We start from the raw sequence: 23,366 nt of genomic DNA, 5'->3' as shown, positions 1-23,366 counted from the left end.
ATTTATTACATGACTTTTAAAGCATTTTCTACTTGAAAATCGGTATACTTTTGTTTCTTTAAATAAATGTTATTATATATATATATATTGAATAACGTTTTATAAACTATATTATTAAATTGTTTATTTAAATAAATAAAATTTTATTGGTTTTCAAGTACGAAAATGTTTTAAAAGTCCTCTGACTCGTGTACGGGAATGTATACGGGAAATGGGTATTACATGTTTAGTTTCGTATTATACTATTATATAGATTTCAACTCTGTTTTAAATATGAAGAGAACTTCTGAATACGATATGTGACCACCTAGGTCAAATTTAAGGGGTTACAATATTATTTTGTAATCTTTTAAATTAATAAAAAAAAATATCAATATTAAATCAATGAGTATTGAAGGAAGGTGGGAAAAAAATCACCAATAACGTTTTTGCATTGATTTATCATTATATCCTACGACGCTACTTATACACACGTGTTGAATTATAAATTTTTTATTTTTAATTCAAATCATAAAAACAATCTATAATTCTAGATAAAATTAAAAAATGCAAATTAGTTCAATTATTATTAAAAGATATATAAAATGTTATTAAATATACATATTCTTTTGATAAAATTATACTAATCCCTCAGTTCCATTAAATCTATTTATTATTACCATTAAATTTGTTTATTATTAATTTTTTAAAAGTGAAAATTTTAAAACTTTCACCATAATTATTTAAATATTTTAAACAATTAAATTTTATAAAAAATATATATTTAAAAAAATACTTAATTGAGAGTTTTTAAAATATATTTTTCATATTTTTATCAATAATAAATTTTAAATAATAATGAGTTAAAGTTAAAAAATGATAAAAAAAAAGTCAATAAAAAGAGAAATTATTTCATGAACCTTATTCACCACCTCATTCATGATCTCTATCCAATTAAATGAGTACACGTCATATTTATTTTTCATGTTATATTTCCTTATAAATTAAAATTTCCAAATCTTTATCTTCTTTTTTCCCATCATCTTCTTTTTAAATCTTCAAACATTAAATTTTCATACTAGGAGATGAATTTATAAAATATGAGATGAAAGCGAATCTATAAAATTTTAGTGCGAATAAAAATAAATTATCAATAAAAAATTTAAAAATCTAAAGTATAGAAAATTTAAAAATTTCAAGGGGTAACGGTGTTTACCCACTCCATTTTATCTAAGTCTCCACCTACTTTAAACTAGTATTGAAGAACTTTAAAACCCAATATTTATAATTTTTATTTTCATTAATTTCTAGGGTAAAGTACATAAATAGTCCCCTAACTATATGATATTGTTTTGTTAAATCCCCTGACCATTAAAAGTTACAAAATTGTCCTTGACTATAGGGAGTTGTTTGTTAAGTTCATTGACTACTAAAAGTTACAAAATGGTCACCCGACTATTCAATGTGTTCCAAACTCGTCCTTTTTCATTAAAAAATTAATGGTCGTATGAGCTAAATGTTAACATGTTAACTGAGATATAATCTTTATTTGAGATTATGAGATCGTATTTAATCATATCCCAGTTAGCATGCTAACTTCCAATTCACATTCGTTAATTTTTTAAAGAAAAAAAATAGTTTGGAATATAATGAATAGTCAGATGACCAATTCATAATTTTTAATAGTCGGTAGACTCAACAAAACAACTCTATATAGTTAAGAGACTATTTTATAATTTTTAATAGCTAATAACTCAATAAAATAATATATTATAATCAGAAGTTCATTTATATATTTTATCCTAATTTTAACACGTGAATAAAATTTAAAAAGTACAAATAACTCAAAATTTAAATTATTAATTAGACTTCAACTGTTAATTAAAAAAATATATGTTGGAAGGTGGAGTATTTCATTCTAATTGTGCAAAGAAATACATGTTCTGATAGCACGGTTATACCAAATATTTAATATCTTAACCCACTGTGATTCATATATAGAAATATTAATTGGAGCACGAATGAATTTACATCAGTGAAAATCGTTGTTATTTCTAGAGGTCATAAGTTCGAGCACCAACGACTACAAGAATAATTGAACATTCATTGTCAAATGATTGAGAGTACTACTTTGAAATCACATTTAGCTTAATAAAAAAAGAAATATTAATTGAAAAATGCCTACACAATATCAGTGGTGACAGATGTATGTATTCTCGATAAATTTAATATTCGAATATTTTATATTAATTATCTATTTTATTGTTAACTATTTTTAAAGTATGTAATTAAGTTATAAATTAACACATTTTTTCTTTATTAAGGTGTGAATTCAATACTCATTAAAAATAAAATTTTTCTATCTTTTCCAAAATAAAAATTATTAAAAAACATATCTATTTTAGTAATTATGTCATTCTTTTATTGCTCCCCTCTCTCCTCTACTCTCCTCTCCTCTCCTAACAAAGAATTATTTAAAGTATCTATTTAGTGTCATTCTAAAATTTTATTATATATAAATACGATGAAAATTCTAAATTGACACATATCCTCTTCATTAAGTATTGTATTTAATACTCATTAAAAGTAATTTTTTCCTACCTTCTTACCTAAATAATAATTATTAAAAAAGTATATCTATTTTACTAATTACGTCATTCTAAAATTTTATTGCTCCCTATCTCCTCTCTCAACCTAAGTAAGAATTATTAAAAAAATAATATTTATTTTACTGATAGTGTCATTCTAAAATCTTATTATATATAAATATGATTAAAAATTCTAAATTGACTCCTCTCCTCTATTAAATTGTACATTTAATACTTATTAGAAGTAAAATTTTCACACTTTCTTACCTAAATAATAATTATTAAAAGAATATATCTATTTTACTAATTATTATATCATTTTAAAATTTTATTACTCCCCTATCTATCAGAATAAGAATTATTAAAAAAATTCTTAATAAAAATTATTTAAAAAAATATCTATTTTACTAATAATATCATTTTAAATTTCTAAAACCATTAATCCATTATTTTCTATTTATGTCTCTTTTTATCTCTTCATGTGCGTCTTTGCCTATTGAAGTTTCAATGGATATATACCAGAGGGAATCCACATTTAGTATAGCTGATTAGTCCTTTTGCTTTTCAATTAAAAACATAAGATATTTTAACCCTAAAATTTAAAAGTTAACATATATAAATATTTTCTTAATTATAAAATATTATTTTATTATATTTCATGATTATTAAAAATTATTAAATAATATTTTAATTATAAAATATTATATTTTTTATCTCTTAATTAATTATTATATTATTAAATCTTTTAATTATTAAAAATTATAAAATTATCACATAATTATTTATATATTATAAATTCATTTTATTTTTATTATACGTTAATTTATTAATTAAAATATAATAAAATAAAATTTTAATAATATTTAACGTTACCATTATTACTTCACTACATAATATTTCAAACATTAACTCAATAAGATAATATAAATAAATAAAACTATACACATGAAAAATAATTTAAACAGTAAAATTTAATTTAAAATATATATAAAAATAAATTTTATCGATAAATATTTAATTCAAAATATATATAAATAGTTAGACAATCATTAAAACTAAACACCTCACCATACAGTGACGACGACAATGATCATTTACAGTTTACCCAAATTTAAAACATCCAAAAAACTTGTGTATAATGAACATATAGCATACATTGAATAGTAAGAGGTGAACCTGAACCTATGGCAAACTGGGTTAAGCAAAAATCTCGATCTATATATGCAAACTGCAGCAAATATACAGAAAAAGAAACAAAAAGAAACTGAAGTGTTGTTGAGAACTCGCACAAAACCATCTACAATAATAATAAATACATCCAAATATGGGTGCTCTTAGATCTCCCTTCTCATCAAATGTTTTGCATCTAAACACTCGGAAAGGAAACAGTAAAGAAGTTGAAGCCCCAACAGAAACAAACAAATCTCATGAAAATATTTACAGCTTAAAAGAGAAAAACTCGGTGCTGCATGCATTTGAAGTGTTCTCGTTTCATCTGCCCAAGCAGAGGGCGGCGTTGATATCCAGCCTCCATGCAAAGCCACCACCGTCCATTCGCCAAACGTCGCAAGGCAGCGTCAAGGAGCTTCGCTCTTTCCCGCATGTGTACTGCACCCTTACCTTGCATGTAAACGCCGGGTACGTTATCATCAACGGCAGCCTCTCCTTCATCGCCAGACACACCATCGTTTCTCCTCCGACCATTTCTTTATACGCCCCGTTTGTCCAAGTCACCCTCCCCATACCATCTGATATAAACCCGGGACACGTGTCTCTCCCCAGATTGACCTTCTTTTCCTCTTCTGTTGTACCTAAAACATCTCCACTAACCCATGTGTCCGTCAGGCATTCGACGGTCACGCATGACCCCACCTTCAGCCTCTGCTGTGGCACCACCACCGCCTGCTCCGCTGGCCTAACACCACCACCACCGAGGAAACTCTCCTTTTTATCATCAGCGGTACTAAAGCTTAACCAAAAAGGCATCGTCTTTTGTATCACTCCACCCTTTTGCTGATTCAGAACAGACACTTTGCAGTCAGGGGTTTCAGGGAGAAGCGGCAAAGTAACCCTTTTTTCCTCGTTCAAAACCCTTCTTTTCTTGTTGCACCTCTTGCTATTACTCATACTATTACTTTCTTTAGAGGGTCTTCTTTTCCCCCTCCCTGGCTTAGAACAAACCTCACCGCTTCCCTGTGGGGAAACCGACCCGCCGGTCGCCGGTTTGGGAGCGATCGGTCGGAACCGGAGCATTATCCGGTTCACCTTCGACATATCATAAACCCCATGGCCAGCGGCTGCATATCTCGCTATGCAACACCCTCCTCTGCCTTCCATTTTTTTTCTCTCCTTTACCTCGCGCCTTTCCTTGCGTATACAGGGACGATACGATTTGGACGCTCTCCATGCTTGAAACAGGAGTCGGGTTTTATAAGGAGGAGGAAGGGGACACATGTGAGGTCTAACACGTGTGTGGATAAAGAGACAAACAGCACAGAAAAAGGATTGGTCGAGAAACGAAACGTGGCAAAGATCAACGGGCCCAAGGTACGGAACAAAGGTCGCGAGTGGGGCCCAATGGGGAGCCAATGGGAAGACGAGGAGTGTCCCGGTCAGCGGCGCCAATAATGGGGCACGTCGATCTCGGGGTTCGAGTTGAACTGCTTACTTGTCGATCGTGGGATTTGAAAGGGGACACGTGGGTCAATGAGAATTGGATAGGGATTTACGCGGACAGGCTGTTTCGGCTTTCCATAAATAGAAGATTGGTAGATGAGCACCACGTGGATGGCCAGATGATGACGCAGATCTTGGTTTTAATTGGGATGCGTGACGTCAGAAAAATTTTAGTTCAACTGACTTTTTTTCTCTATTTCTTTTAACTGTCTCCGTGTGATTGGAGAAAAAGAAAATGACTTTTGTTGGTTTCAAATAATATGCGATTGTTTACTAAGCTACCTTGCGTTGTTTAGATATTTTCGAAAATGGTCTTGCTAGCTCTAGCATATTACAAAAACCAAATAAAAACAACTAACATTTATACGCTACTTCATTACACAATTATAATTATATATGTAAACAACTTTTTATTAAAGAAATCTGACAATACTTTATCACTAACAAATTAATTAAAAAATAAATATTATGAGGATCTTTGTGCGAGTACTAACATAACCATAGAATTATGCGAAAACATACTAAAATTCATAAGAAACGTGTCACATTAGTAGAAAAAATGTACTACAATAGCAAAAATAAGCGTATTACAAAGATATAAATTCTTATTTAAAATTTAAAAAATAAAAAATAAAGAAAAATAAAGAACATAATATACAAAAGGAAAAAATAATAATAATCATGAGTAGTCAACAATTAATATTAAGACTAATATTATCGACGACTAAAATATTAAAAGAAAAAGAGAAAAGTGATAAAAAATATTAAGAGAAACTAATCTTAAATTTTTAAAAAATAATTGACGTCATTTTGGGATAAGTATGGATGGATCGTGGATGAGATCATCGTTTTTCTTAAAAAAAATTAAGTTCTCTTATGTTCTATTTTTTTTATTTGTGTATTTTTATTAATATTTTTATTTATTTTTAATTATAACTTTATTTTTAACATAAAATCATGTACACGTGGTCTCTATACGTGACTACGACTTGTGTAGCTTTTTCACCACCTCATAGCCCTATGATCAATAATGTAGTCTTTATTGGATCCGGTAGAACTATCCATGTGCAAAACGTAGTTCTATCTTTTCAAAGCTTTCTTCTATCATGATCCACATTATTACTAACAAAAATTATTTTATGAAAATTTCAGATAATGGTTCAATTATTTTTAAAAATTAATTAAATTCTCTCACAACTTTTTGAAAAGTTGAAAGTCTACACGAATATTTGAGCGTTCGATGTCATATGATTAAAAATCTTTTAAATAGATATTATATTATAATCACTCACTAATAAAAAAATTATGCATAATTTATCTAAATAAACTCTTAAATGTAAGCAGGGACAGAATCAAGATTCAATCATTAGGGGCAAATTGCCTAACTTTGAAATAAATAGTGTCCTAAAAATAATTAAACCATAAAAATTAAGAGATGAATGGTTTGGTTTCACTAAATTTAAAATTCAAAGGTCTTAAATAGTAATTAAACCATATAAATTTGAGGTAAAGGCTTAATTTCATTAATTTTACAACTGAAAATATCCTTAAAATAATTATACCAAAAAAATTTAGGAGGTGCAAGGGCTTAGTTATAATGATTTCAAAACTATCAGTGACCTAAAATATAATTAGACCATCAAAATTGAGAGAGGCAATTGCTCCTCCCGCCCATAACATAGATCCACCCTAACTGTAGGTACTAAAAGGGTAATAAAATGATAACTTACATATTTATTTTGACTAAATAAATTAAAATATTTAAAAGAAAAATATCTCTATTATAACAGTTAACATTTAGTTTTGTGATCAAAGAGATATATTGATTTTTTTAAATTTTAAATATCATATTAAATATAAAATAAATATAAAAATCATGTTTTTATAAGAAAAGTATGAGGTGGCGATTAGTTCTCAGAAATTCCTTGGAATTAGGGAGAATTGAAATTCAATTTCACCACTTTCTCATGTTTGGTTCAAGTTTTCAAATGGGGAATTGGAATTCAATTCCATCAAATGAAGGAAAGTAAATTTCATCCAAAAAATGATGGAATTGAAATCATTTGAAGGAGGGAATGTGAAATTTGACCATACTACCCTCATCAATTTTTTGGTAACTTATTAACATATTTTGATTGGGATTAGGGATGGTCACTCAACCCGGACCCGACCTAATCGGGTCGAATTTTTTTAAAAAAAATCAGGTTCGGTTCAGGTCGGGTTTTTTTAAATGTGATATTCGGGTCGGTTTTTTTAAGTGTGATATTCGGGTCGGTTTTTTTTTAAGTGTGATATTCGGGTCGGGTCAGGTTTTTTTAAGTGTAATATTCGGGTCGGTTTATTTTAAGTGTGATATTCGGGTCGGGTCGGGTTTTTTTAAAGTGTGATATTCGGGTCGGCCAGGTTTTTTAAAGTGTGATATTCGGGTCGGGTCGGGTTCGGGTTTAGGGTGAAAAATACCCGACCCGAAAAAATATATAATTTTACCTTATATATTTAGGAATAATTACAATAATATCCATCTATATATAAGTTTTTCAATTAAGTCACTGTTTTTATTGAATAAAAAAAATTTTATTATTTCGGGTCGGTTTCTAATTCATATATTCGGGTCAGGTCAGGTCTCGGGTGGAGGTTCCCTTGTTCTCGAGTCGGGTCAGGTGGACCAAAAACACGACCCAACCCGACCCATGGTCATCCCTAATTGGGATGATTTTAACTTATGATGTTTATTAGTATGATTTTTTATAATTTATTGGAATGAATAATCAATCAATAAAATAAAAATTTAATATTTTTTAAATTTTTATAATATATTGCTACATGTAAGTTATAAAACAAACTAAAATTAAGTAAAAAAATAAGAAGGGTAATTCTGTCATTTTACATTACTGAAATCAAATTCATCTGACATGTCTACGAACCAAACAAAATATGAAATTGGATTTCAATTCAATTTCTTGTCAACCAAACAGGTTTCAGATTCAGATTCCAATTCCTACAGATTCCAATTCCTTCACAGATTTTAATTCCTTCATAAACATTCCAGCGAACCAAAAACACATGAAAATCTCAAATATCCTTTATAGAATAAAGGCGAAGAGATTGTTGAAAAGTCGTTTTAATATTACTCTAAAATATAATATGATATAGAATATTATTTGATAAAGAATAAGAATTATATTTATCAAATAATAACACAGATATTTCCTAGCAAAATAAGTATATTTTTTCTCAAAATGATTAATAATTTGGAGTGCATTTTTTTATTAATTTGGGGCAATTATTTGTTAAAAGATGATTCTCAATCCCTTGACATTGAACGTTATACCCTTATATATATGGTGCTTGAATTCATATCTTCAAGAATATCAACAATTCATTTACCACATAAGCTATTTAGCCCGTGATTTTTTAAATACTTATCAATTAACAAATGAATTGTATAAATAAAATCTTTAGACTTTGTTTGATATAAAGAATATAAATTAGGAAAGATAAAAAAAATTATTAATCAAATAGTTAGAATTCAAAACAAAAAATTAATTATGAATCTTAAACATTTAAATAAAAAATTATATTATTATTTATTTTCATCTTTCAAACTAAATAAAGTCTTATTGATATTAGGTCCTAGGTCGAAACAATGCACAATTTTTACACCATACACATGATAAAAAAAGTTCGGTTAAAATAAAAATAATTAATAAAATCATTATTTATCATTGTATATTTAAATATAATATTCAAAACAGAAAATAAAATTAATTGATATATAGTTCAACCATACGAATAAAATAAATAATTAAAAATAAAAAAAAACAATTTATATGACAGAAAGATCATTGTGTCTTTTATTTTCCTTCATTGCAATGTGGGATTTTCAAAGTTTTTGTGATTGGGTTGTGTACCAGCAATTTTGATGCGAGGGAAAATTGAAGGACTCCATGTCTGGAATTTTCTTTCCATCCAAACAGAAAAGAAGTAAGGATTCCTATTACAGAAAAGAAGTAAGGATTCCTATTAGTAAGAGGGGGAATGTCTCAGGAAAGGCGGGTTAATATACGGCTAATATACAACATTACCGGATACATTAAAATGTATTTAATAAATTCGGTTTAGCGGTACCTATTATGTTGACAACTAATAATATTTTAGGTAGAAAATATGAAAAATTATTAAAAAATTTGGTAACCGGTAAACTTTGGTTATCGGTAAGTATCTATCCTTTTTATAAAAGTGTCCATACTTTTAACATATCAAGTAAATTTTACCGGTTTTGTCATAATGAATCTGGTTTTGTCATATTTTTACCTGTTATATTGTAAATTATCTATCCTTTTTATAAAAGTGTCCATACTTATTTCACTGTGAAAATATATTTATTATTATCTTTAGTTAATATTATTAAATTTAAAATCTAAATAATATTTTATAAAATATCAAAACAATCAAATAATTTTTTGTGTAAATGAAATTATTAAATTAATATTGTAGGTGGAAAACATGAAACACTATTAAAAAAAATTGAAACATAAATTACATAACTTTCAAAAAGTATATATCATTTTTATAAAAGTGTCCATACTTATTTCACTGTTGAAAACATATTTATTATTATATTTGGTTAATATTGTTAAATTTAAATTCTAAAAAATTTTATAAAATATCAAAACAATCAAATAAAATTTTGTGTAAATTAAATTATTAATTAATATTGTAGGTGGAAAACATGAAACACTATTAAATAAATTGAAACATAAATTACATAACTTTAAAAGCAGTTATAAATCCTAAAAAGTGTCGATACTTTTAAAAAATATATCGATCCAAAACGTATACCAGGTAAAAATATGATAAAACCGGTAACAAAATGATAAAACCGGTAAATTTAAAAGTGTCGATACGTTATATAAGGATCGACACTTTGTGAATTTAAAAGAGAAGCAGTTATAGCGCCTATAATGTGTCGATACTTTAAAAAAAATATCGATCCACAACGATATAACAGGTAAAATATGATAAAACCGGTATCAAAATGATAAAACCGGTAAAATGATACCGGATATATTGAAAGTGTCGATACTTTCGTAAGTACGTGTAATAAATTATCGACACTTTCAAAGAAATAGGTAATTATCCTTTCGAAAGTATCGACATCTGACATAAAAGTATCGACACTTTTGTATTTGTATCGATTAAATATAAATAACATATCCGATGAAAATATAAAGGCCATAGCTAAATATCCTCTGAAAAAAGATAGAACGGACGAGTTTTTGAAATCGAAGAGTAATTGTTGCTGCATTTCAGAAGGCGTTTCTAAAGCGAAGTTTGTTTGTTTGTTGCTGCAGTCGAATCGAAAAGTATGTTGTCGAAACCCTAATTTTAATTATTACAGTAATCGCGATAGGGTTTTTTATGTGTTGTTTGGGGTTTTGGAGTAAGGAAGCATTTGGGACCGATTGCAGGTAGAAATAGATATTCAAGGAAAAATATAAATGTCGATACTTTTATTAAATATTATAGGTAGAAAATGATATTATAGGTTGTATAAATGTGCCGACACATTTTGGTGTGGCCATTCAAATTCTTTTGAAGAAAACCGTTTTACCACAAGAGTAGTTATCTATATTTGTATATTGAAAAGTGTATGTAACAAAATAATTTGATTTGCGTAACTGATATATGAAGGAAAAATGGAGTCAATGGGTTGGAAAATTGTTGGTGGAGCAGATGACTTTGAATTGAGGCCGAGACTCGAAAGCAACCAAAGGGTGGATATATGTACTTCTAGTAAGTATCAATGTCTTTTTGTTATTATTGTTGAAATGGTAATTGGATTAAAGTATCGATAAACTTTAAATTGATTACAAATTTTAAATGTTAACAGTATGGCCGAATGCAAAAGGATGAAGGGAGATGGCACACAGAGCGGTTCGATATGTAAAATGAAATTGACATTGAGTAGTATTAGTATTTAGTGTTAATGTATTGATTAAGAAACGTTTATGTTTAATATTAGGTGAAAAAAGATGTGAGGTCCAAATGGAATTCAATGAGTGATGCTGAAAGGAACCTTACATCACACAGTCAAGGAATGATAGTAAAGAATACAAAGAACGGAGGAAAGCACATGAAAATAAGGTATTCATTAAACTTGTAAATACGTTGATACAAAATATATAAGAACTATAACATTATATATTGTTAAAAAATGTAGGAAGTGTCGACAAGATGCAGCATTAAAAGGGTGAATTTATTAATTAAACACCTTAAGGAGAAGGGTCAGTTGAATGTGCTGGGAGAAATAGGTTTTGGATCGTTGATCGGAGTAAGGGATCGACCTATTCGGAGGGAATTGTGTCGATCCTTGATGGCACAATTTGACGTTAGTCAATGTATGGCTAAGTATGGTGATTATTCATTCCCTCTGGGGGTATCGACTGCTGCAGCCGTATTGGGGGTACAAAACAAAGGCAAAAGTGTTATAGAAGTCTGTAGGAGTAAGAACTGGAAAGTACTTGCCTCCAAATATGGTTTGAATCATAAGGTGACATATGCTGAAGTTGAAGAGGATATCAAAAGTGGATCTTACTGGGGGGATGAGTTGAAGGCCCGAGTTCTATTGTACCTTGTCGGGATATTTCTTTGTCCAACGGGTGATACGTCAACAAACAAGGAATATATGAAGCTCATTTGCGATGAAGGCTTGAAGGGTGAATTCAATTGGGCTGAATATATCCATTCGAGATTGATTGAATCAATCATCACCTTTAAAAAGGGCAGCCAGAGATACCTCAAAGGGTGCATAGCAATCTTAGAGGTAAATGAGTTGAATCACTTTTTTGTGTTTTATATAAAAATATAAATTTTATTATAAATGCAGGTTGCACTGTTCGATTTTTGGTCGGGCTGTGAGGCAGTGCCGGCTTATGAAAGAACCGGAGTGGCACGCATCCGTGCATGGGGAAGGAAGAGGTGGTTAGAGTGATGGTGAAGTTGAAGTTGGATAGAGGGAAGAAGCAAGAAATGGTAATAAATGTAATTAAATAATATTAAGAATATAATCAATGTCTTACTATTGTAATTTAATTTTGAAGGTTATTGGCAAGGATGTAGAGGAGGCAGTGGAGGCAGAGGAGAAGAAAGGAGGGATGGTTGTATTGGGGGATGACGGTGAGTGGGACGACGGTGAAGCAAAACAGAGTAACTTCGACATTTTGATGTCTGAATTGGCTGATATCAAAAAATCCAATTTGAAATCATGCAAAGACAATCAAGAGTCGAAGAGAAACTTGATCAAGTCGTAGAGAAACTCGAGAGAGTCGAAGATACACTCGAGAGGCATAAGGGGGTAGTGGAAGGAAAAATAGATGGAGTGGTGAAAGAAGTAGAGGTGTTGAGGGGTGAAGTGGTGAAAGAAGTTGGGTGTTAAGGGGTGATATTAAGATGGTGACGGGAGAAAAATTTGAGGGAATGGTGAAGGAGGTTGTGGATTTGAGGAGTGAACTTACGGGGGTGAAGGGGGTGGTTGATAAATACTCGGATGAAGGAGCTCAATTGAAGGGTGAAATAAAAGAGATGAAGAGCTATGTAGAAAAAAAGTACGATGAACTGAAAAAATATGAAGAAGAAAAGAGGGAGGAGGAAGAAGAGATGGAAGAAATGAGGAGGAAGGAAGTCGATGTCATTTATACACCGGAGAGTGTTATAGCAGCAGTTTTGGATTCGGAATGTCCTGCACCCCAGAAGAAGAAGCAGAAGGTAAGTTTAATAAAGAATACTTAATTTGATTTTATTATGTTGTTGTGACAAAAATTTGTATGCAAAATTGTAGGTTGAAAAAGCGGATATTCCAAGCGGAATTGATGACATCGAAGCTGCAATTTGTGATTATTTATGGAATAGCGAGTTAGAATCGGGTAAGGGAAATATATTGTTTTGTGAGTGATATTTAAATATTTCATGACACATATTAATCCTAATGATTCATACAGATATTCTGTAATATCAATGGGAATCAATTCGCTACTGTATACGACGTTGCAACGTTGAAGCCTACGGAATGGGTTGGCGGTGTGGTAAGTAGAAAGTAGAAAATGTTAAAACTTATTGAATATGTTCTGATTGTGTAATTAATTTTGTTAGGTTATCGATTGCTCGCCTGGACCATATGCTACGATTCTCAAAAGTCACTCCGGAGGATTGGCTACCTTCCATACCTCTTAGTGGTGAGTTAAATTAATAAATATTGAAAAGTAGTGTTATAGACGGTAAATTAATAATGTTTGTTGCGTAATTACAGCAACAGGCGTTGGAAGCTAACAACAAAGAAAGTGTTGAGAGTATTTCTACCTTCTGGGGTGTCATATTGGATAACTATGTGAAATTCACCGACTGTGAGAAGGTAAGACACCATACCAATTGCAAATGATGTTTTCGGATATAGAATGTTGAATTTTGTCAAATTGGGTGTGAAATTTGTTGCAGATCATGATCACAATAAACTACCATAATTCACATTGGTATCTGTTGGTGTTGGATATGGTAGATCATGTTGTAACAATATATGATAGTATGTTTACAACTGAAGCAGCTAAACAGAGAGTGAAGGATGCTAAGAGATTGGTATGTATGTATGTATGAAAGGACATTATGTAAATTATAATGCATAATTTTTTTGGTGCATAACTTCTTCTATTTTAATGCAGATTAAAATATTAGATTCTTATAATAAGAAACGCATTTGGGTTGAGTCCTGTGGATCTCTAGGAAAGTATCCCTTGAAAAATTTCAAATTTGTGGAGCATAAGAAGAATAAGCAATTGAATGGGTATGAGATGTTATCACAAATAGAAAGCTTAATTTATGCAGTATTCATCATAATTGACATGTGTGGTTTTCAAATTTTGTAACAGATATGATTGCGGCATGTATGTGATGATGTCGATGGAATCGATCGGTTCTACAGGGGCAACTGGTGATTTTGTAAGGATAGAAAAAATCGTTTGTGGTAAAATTGTTAAAAGTCGTATATTGAATGTTGTAGTTGACAATACTTAACGTTCTGACAATTTGAATATAGGTTGTTGGAGACTGGGATCGATCGCGAGTATTAAACGATCTCGTAAGCCACAATCAAAATGAACGAAGACAGGAGATAACAAAAGCTGCAATATTACATAAGAATAACAAAAGAATGCAATGATGTAAATGTAGGGTTAATTTGTATAAGATTTATAATTTTGTATACGATTTATATTTCGTATGTGAATATAATTATGAATGAGATGAGAAAAGTTAGCAGTATGTTGTTGTACATGTTTCTTATACACATTAAGGGTCATGTTGATACTTGGAAGTAAAAGGCAAATTTACAATATGGCCAAAAGGATGTAATTTTTCAATCTAACCGGTACAATTATACCGGTTTTATGTGAGAATATGTCTAAATAATGTGTCGACACTAATATAGTTTGTGTCGATATTTTTTTTCCAGAATGAATGGAAAACAGGGTGCACCATAAAGTGTCGATCCATATATAAAAAGTGTCGATCCCAAAATCATCGAACCCAAAAGTATAATGTAATATGTAATTTTTCAATCTAACCGGTACAATTATACCGGTTTTATGTGAGAATATGTCTAAATAATGTGTCGACACTAATATAGTTTGTGTCGATATTTATTTCCAGAATGAATGGAAAACAGGGTGCACCCATAAAGTGTCGATCCATATATAAAAAGTGTCGATCCCAAAATCATCGAACCCAAAAGTATAATGTAATATGTAATTTTTCAATCTAACCGGTACAATTATACCGGTTTTATGTGAGAATATGTCTAAATAATGTGTCGACACTATATAGTTTGTGTCGATATTATTTCCAGAATGAATGGAAAACAGGGTGCACCATAAAGTGTCGATCCATATATAAAAAGTGTCGATCCCAAAATCATCGAACCCAAAATTATAATGTAATATGTAATTTTTCAATCTAACCGGTACAATTATACCGGTTTTATGTGAGAATATGTCTAAATATGTGTCGACACTAATATAGTTTGTGTCGATACTAATTTAAAATGAATGGAAAACAGGGTGCACCATAAAGTGTCGATCCATATATAAAAAGTGTCGATCCCAAATCATCGAACCCAAAAGTATAATGTAATATGTAATTTTTCAATCTAACCGGTACAATTATACCGGTTTTATGTGAGAATATGTCTAAATAATGTGTCGACACTAATATAGTTTGTGTCGATACTAATTTAAATATGAATGGAAAACAGGGTGCACCATAAAGTGTCGATCCGTATATAAAAAGTGTCGATCCCAAAATCATCGAACCCAAAAGTATAATGTAATATGTAATTTTTCAATCTAACCGGTACAATTATACCGGTTTATGTGAGAATATGTCTAAATAATGTGTCGACACTAATATAGTTTGTGTCGATACTAATTTAAATATCAAGTGTTTTCCACCGTTTACGATATATAGTACTCTTAATCGAGAAACCCTAAACATAAAGGCAAGCAGGCAGATCTTCCTCTTTCTTCTACCGTTATCATAAGTGACGACCAGATATTCAGGTAAATTTATCGATATTTTATGGGTTTGATTGATTTTTATATTGGAGTTTTTATCCTGAATGTGTTTGTGTTCCATTGTAATAGGGGTAGCATCCAACCAAAATGGCTCCAAAACGTCAGCGTCAGAAGCGAGGTCTTTCTCAAAGCTCTTCTCAACCCAGTTCTTCTCACCACCTCCTTCTGTAACAAACGATTCTTCTGAGGAAATCAGGTCCTTCGAAACTCTGAACTTAGATCCGACATGGAGAAACAAAGATGGCAGACGAGTTTTAAAGTAAGGAAGATTCGTCCCGAACGTGTCATTGACCTGGGTTTCTGTTTGATGATAAATATGCATTTAGTTTTAAATCCACATTTACATCTTGGGGTTGGCTTGAATTCCTTGGTGTAGAACCAAGATATTATCCCAACCTAGTTAGAGTCTTCTACAACAATGCTTCCTTACAGCACGAGCCTAATAAGACTATATAATAGGAATTAATACACATGTCATGGGGAAGGATATATATATATCTCCAGAAACTATTGCGGAGGGTTTAGGTGTAGCGAATACAGGGGATTCAGATGAAAATGGTGTAGATTGGTCTACAATTAAACGGGTTACTAGAAATAGCCCAATTCACCTCGATGTAGAGTCGAGAGTGTTTCACAAAATGCTCACATGGTATATCCGGCCTAGTGGGGGAAAACATTCAACGCTTCGAGACATCGATTATTGGTGGATAGCAAAGTATAAATCCAAAACGGCTCCAAACATTGCAAAACTCATATTTAATACAATTGTATATATGGTCACAAAGGGAGCAACAATTTCAACTACACTACCATATGGATGTGTCATCACCCATCTATTGAAGAAGAAGGAAGTTGATTTTTCGCATGACGCCCCTGTTCGATTAACCCGCAAGATTGACATGGTATTTATTAAAAAAGCGGGATATGATTTGTTGAAAAACTCGGTTGGAAGCATGTCAAGGAGGTCGGATTAGATCAAGAGGGAGGAAATGGACCCCGTTGGCCATGAAGAAGAGCAACCAAGTGGAGACGCAATGATGGAAGAAGCTCCAGTTGCAGAGGATGTCACAATTAAGACCGTGATGGAATACATGGTCAATTTTCGGGAGCATATTGATTCCCTTGTGAGTGGAATGCGATCCGATATTCATCATTGCAACGTGAAGTCTCCATGTTGCGTACGAATTACGTCAACGACATCAAACGAGTTAGGTAATTCATTATCTATGTTTCTTAACATTTACACATTCTGAACTTTATTTTATTTTCTTTTAACAGATGTGGACAACCAGCGGTCGCAGAAGATGAAGCTGACGATGAAGATGACGATGATGATGACGATGAAGCTGGCGATGAAGATGATGACGATGATGATGATGAAGATGATGATCCAAACAGTATATCGTCTGCAACGCCTGCCTTCAAGAAAACTTTTAATTTTTGATCTCAATGGTGTCCTTGCCTACATCCCAAGACTGCCGGCAGGTTTGAATTCTATTCTTTTGTATCCATTATTTTAACATATAAGCGTAGAACTTTAATCTCATTTTCTTCATGTTGTAGATGTTGTCCTCAGAAGAGGATTATTTGAATTTATGCAATTTTGTGTCGACAATTTTGTTGTTGCCCTTTGGTCTTCAAAGATGAGGTTAGAACATGTTTGAGGCAATTGAATTACTGTAGTCAAAATCGTGATTTATACATTTGAATGTTAACATTCAAACTTGATTACAATCTCAGGCATAACGTCGACCGTGTACTTGAGAAACTACCTGTATTTTCCGAGCATTTTCTATTCGTGTGGGTAAGATGAATGTCATTACAGTTTGCTGACTTTTCGTTGTCTATGATTCCTACATATTTATGTTCGACTGTTTGTGAACAGGATCAAAAAAAATGCAAAACATACGATTCTGTTACCTACTGTAAAGATCTCAATGATGTTTGGAACGCGTGTCCATTTTAACGAGCTAAATACACTTTGGTCGATGATTCAGCGGAAAAAATGATTTATAATCCGGTAAGTTGCATTTATGCAATATGTTTTTTCCAGTTGAACAGGTGTTCAGACATTGATGATCCAAACAACTTATGTGTTTATATAGAAATACAATTACATATGTCCACATACCTTTGACGCTGCTTCCCATTCGAACGACAAAGCTCTAGGTATGACACAAATTTATTCATGCTTATGCGAATTTAATTTAATTTATTGTTAGTAAAATTGCACCTCATTAGTTTGATAATTGAAATTATTTATGTATGTCCTCAGAAAAAGGCGGAAACATACGAGAGTATTTGGAAAATTTGTTGAAGGCCTCTAATGTTCCGGACTTCGTTAGAAACAACCCTTTTCCATCGGATTAATTTTGTTTGTCGGTACATTATTTAAACATTCTTGTGTATTTATATTTTGGTGTGATGAAATGGTGTGTATATTTTCATTAATTATTCCATATTTGCTTCTATGTGTACATATACATTTGAGTGTCTATACTTTTTTAATATATTGTAAAGTATCTATCCTTTTTATAAAAGTCTATACTTTTTCCACTGTGGAAAACATTAATTTAAGGTTATCTTTTGAGTGAGTTTTAAGATATTAATTTAGTAATTATAGGCGTCTAATGATTTATTTTTTACGTTACGGTATATTATTATTAAATTAAAAATTCTTAATATTATTTTATAAAATATCAAAACAATCAACTAATTTTTTGTGCAAATGAAATTAAATTAATATTGTAGGTGGAAAACATGAAACATACTTAAAAAATATTGAAACATAAATTACATATCTTTAAAAAAGTATCGATCCTTTTATAAAAAGTATGGACACTTTCAACATATTATAATAAAATAGGTAAATTTGCAATATAACCGGTATAAATATACCGGTTTTATGCGCGAATAGGTCTACAACCTATATCGACACTTTTTAATATTGTGTCGGTACTTTATGTCCATATTGGAAGAAAAATGTGTCGATACGATTTAAAAAAGTGTCGACATTTACACATCGGAACCCATAATTATAATAAATAGGTAAATTTGCAATATAACCGGTATAAATATACCGGTTTTATGCGCGAATAGGTCTACAACCTATATCAACACTTTTTAATATTGTGTCGGTACTTTATGTCCATATTGGAAGAAAAATGTGTCGATACGATTTAAAAAAGTGTCGACATTTACACATCGGAACCCGTAATTATAATGTAATAGATAATTTTGTAATATAACAGGTATAAATATACCGGTTGTATGAGCGAATAGGTCTACAACCTATATCGACACTTTTTAATATTGTGTCGGTACTTTATGTCCATATTGGAAGAAAAATGTGTCGATACGATTTAAAAAGTGTCGACATTTACACATCGGAACCCATAATTATAATAAAATAGGTAAATTTGCAATATAACCGGTATAAATATACCGGTTTTATGCGCGAATAGGTCTACAACCTATATCGACACTTTTTAATATTGTGTCGGTACTTTATGTCCATATTGGAAGAAAAATGTGTCGATACGATTTAAAAAAGTGTCGACATTTACACATCGGAACCCATAATTATAATGTAATATAATTTTGTAATATAAAAGGTATAAATATACCGGTTGTATGAGCGAATAGGTCTACAACCTATATCGACACTTTTTAATATTGTGTCGGTACTTTATGTCCATATTGGAAGAAAAATGTGTCGATACGATTTAAAAAAGTGTCGATTTACACATCGGAACCCATAATTATAATGTAATAGATAATTTTGTAATATAACAGGTATAAATATACCGGTTTTATGAGCGAATAGGTCTACAACCTATATCGACACTTTTTAATATTGTGTCGGTACTTTATGTCCATATTGGAAGAAAATGTGTCGATACGATTTAAAAAAGTGTCGACATTTACACATCGGAACCCATAATTATAATAAAATAGGTAAATTTGCAATATAACCGGTATAATATACCGGTTTTGCGCGAATATGTCTACAACCTAAAATGTGTCGATACCATTTAAAAAAGTGTCGGTAATTTTAAGTAACGCGGTTTTTCTTCCTTCATTCAAAATATTTATATATACATACAATAGGAGTCATGTACTTACGATATATTATATGGAGATCGTTGCATTCCATTCCGTCTTCGAAAAAATCAGTTTGATGTAGGCTGTGTGCTTGTACTCAAACTGAGCTTGACTTGAGGACATGTTAGTTTGTTATGCCCCTCACCGTTGCAGTACCCACATCGCCTAATTTTCTTCTCGACCTTGTTCTTCGGCACTTCTTTTCGCTTGCGTTGTTTTCGTTGAGGGTCACGTACATTGTTTACTACAATGCTCTAGTTGACTGAATGATTCAAACCAAAAGAGTTTTCTAATTCTTCTATTAGTTTTTTCATCTCATCTCTTGCGGTTTTGAAAGACTCGTCTGTCTTTGATGCAATGTAGCATAACCTACTTGACGTTGAACGTAGAGCAGCTAACCTTGCCATTTGCATCACTTCTGGAGACACATTCAAATCAACATAGCTGGGTGCAGAAGCCTTCGCATCATTAGTCCACCTACTTTGAATCAAAGTCCCGGGCAAATATGTGTAGTCCAATTGCTTCAAAATGTGAAGTTGATGGCGACACGGAAGTCCAACGGTCTCGAATTTTTGCAGAAGCAAATTAGAGTTTTCGTACGAGAATCAAAACTAATTTCAAATTTCCTATTTTTTTCTGCGTACTTTGACAAAATATAATGTTGACATTCATCTGATAAGGACTTAATCTCTGCCTCAATCCGGTACAATGTCTCCCGTATAAGTTCATCTTGGAACAGACGAAAAGATTCGCGGGTAAAAATCGCAGCGGCATGGCTTTCAAGGTCGACCAGTTTTGTGATCTGAAGGGCTTAGTATGGGAACTTAAGTAATCCGCTTTCAACTCGTTCATACGCATTCTACTAATTCCATCTTCAATTGCACGAACAACATCTAAATATGTCTTCTTGTGTTTCAGTGCAATAGCTAGTGAAGCATTCATAGACTCGCACCTTTGTGTTGAGCGAATATTGGCAAAGAAATGACCGTTAGATATGCTTGTGCCCATAAGTGTCGTGTATTTCCCTTCTCAATCACCCATGGATGCTTGTGGACGTTGAATTCTGAAACAATCGAACGCCATTGAATATCAAATTCCTTGGTTGTCCACCAGGAAGCCATGCATTTTGAGAATGCTGCTGTAAACTTTGGGTCACCAATGTTAGCTTGTGCATTGCGAGAAAGATGCCAAGAACATAATCTGTGCTTAGCATAAGGGATAACAGATTGATAGCCCTCTGCATTGCCCTATCCCATCGGTTACAACAGAAATAGGTGATTTTCATCATGGCTTCTAAAAAATTATGTAGCACCCACTCGAAAGATTGAGACGTCTCGTCAGCGATTATGGCAGTGGCAAACACAATTGTGTTATGGTGATGATTGACACCAACAATAGGCACAATTGGTCGACCATACAAATTATCTTTGTACGTTGTGTCGAACGCAATTACATCACCGAAGCATGTGTAATCCGATCTCGATGTAGAATCCGACCAAATAAGATTATACAATGCCCCCGATTCGTCTACCGAGTATGTCATAAAAAACTCGGGATCATCATGTTCTTATAATCAAAGTAGGCAATAAGCGCATTCACATCCCCATCGACGATTTCCTTTGCTTTACCTCTTTGAAGTGCATTGTAGAGGTCTTTATGTGTAAATCCAACATTATGATAGCCCCTGCTGCTGCGTTAAATAGTTCATTACTTGTGACGTGCCAACACCGACCTCTTTCAATGTTGTTGCCTCATCGATATCAGCCTTACTTACAGCTCTATTAGAACGCATAAATGGTGTCATAGCAGATGTGCACAATGCATGATTATGTTTCTGATCAGACTTACTTATAACCCACTGATCGTTTGTATTTGTTGCTGTAACTACGACTCTAGCCTTACATCCTGTTCTTGTGACTGGCGTATGAGCACGTTGGCGATCAACAGTATTGACTTTTGATACTTGAAACCCTTCTTTGGAACAACAAAATTCTGTGTCTTCACATCCCTTCCACGTCAAGCCGTGTGTTCCCTTACGTGCACTAAACCCATGTTCCCGTGCGAATCCCTTGTAAAAGTGCCAAGCTTGATCATGTGAACAGAAGAGCTGACCAACCAATCTGTCAGATTCATCAACATTATGTACTTCATGGCATTCCTCGGTTGGCTTAACATTGTCTACATCAGTATTATCCATGGCAAAAATTTGTTGTGCAAGTTCAGTGCTCCAGGAGTTGATGGAGATGTAAGCAAAGGTTCATTTGAATATGTTTCAGTCGTGCTGCTTTCACTATGATGTGGCATGGTAGTGGTAGTTAAAGGGGGTACAACATTAAATTCGCAGTACATATTTAGGTATGTACAATAACTACAAGTATATAATGTAATAGGTATCGTTTATATAATGTAATAGGTAGCGCTTATATAATATTGTAAAGTATCTATCCTTTTTATAAAAGTGTCCATACTTTTTTCACTGTGGAAAACATTAATTTAAGGTTATCTTTTGAGTGAGTTTTAAGATATTAATTTAGTAATTATAGGCGTCTAAGATTTTTTTTTACGTTACGATATATATTATTATTAAATTAAAAATTCTAAAATATTTTATAAAATATCAAAACAATCAAATAATTTTTTGTGCAAATAAAATTATTACATCAAATTACTTTATTCCAACCATGTGACAAGTGTGACAACTCCATCAACTCACAACTCAGCTTTGAACTCAATCAATATTGTCTTTTAGCTTGATGGTTCATAAAGCATGTTACTTGAACAGTATGAATAAATTATGCAATTTTCATGTTCAATTTAACAACGCATTTCAAATTCATTTCATATGTAATTGGAGTTTGAATTTAAATTTCAATTTGAGTTTGAATTTCAATATATATTTCGGCTCCACTATAAATATTAGCCCAAGCCAATATGCATGTTATCATTGATTATTCCTAATTTCCATTGTTTTTTCTAACGTTTAAACGCGAGGGAAATCCAGACCATTGTATTTTTTGGTCAACTTTAAAGCGTCAGAAACGTTTCGGGCGTATGATCTGGGTGGTAAACAAATAGCAACTAAAATCTAAGTCCGAAATGCTTCTGAGTACCACCCAAATCATAAGTCTGAAATACTTCCGATGCTCATCAAAATCCAAAGCTCATATGGTGCCAAGCAAAAGGAAATCAAAATTCAAATCTCATATGATGCCAAGCAAAAGGAAATCAAAATCTACAACTGATTTTGAACATTGATATGATATGTTCAGTTGTTATCATGTTGGGATTTTCTCGTTTTTGATTGCTTGGATAGTTGTTCTCTTGCTTCTTCAAGTGTCCTTAGCTTGTAATTTATAGCTTGGAATGTGTTGATGTTGTATATATTATTATTAAATTAAAA

General features: G+C 31.8%; 1 protein-coding gene across 1 annotated transcript; it reads right to left on the bottom strand.

Annotated features, from left to right (window-relative positions):
- Positions 1–4,032: 4,032 nt before the first annotated feature.
- LOC120120091 lies at positions 4,033–22,693 on the bottom strand. The gene is made up of 2 exons (XM_039139831.1): positions 22,683–22,693; positions 4,033–4,916 (listed from the first exon to the last, which is right to left on the bottom strand). Exon 2 carries the CDS (start codon positions 4,902–4,904, stop codon positions 4,059–4,061), a length of 846 nt encoding a protein of 281 aa, XP_038995762.1. The 5' UTR covers positions 4,905–4,916; positions 22,683–22,693; the 3' UTR covers positions 4,033–4,058.
- Positions 22,694–23,366: the final 673 nt, after the last annotated feature.

This window comes from Hibiscus syriacus, unplaced genomic scaffold (assembly GCF_006381635.1).
Source record: "Hibiscus syriacus cultivar Baekdansim isolate YM2019G1 unplaced genomic scaffold, ASM638163v2 tig00001104_pilon, whole genome shotgun sequence".
Classification (NCBI taxonomy): Eukaryota; Viridiplantae; Streptophyta; class Magnoliopsida; order Malvales; family Malvaceae; genus Hibiscus; species Hibiscus syriacus.
This window is presented reverse-complemented; position numbering and strand designations above follow the sequence as displayed.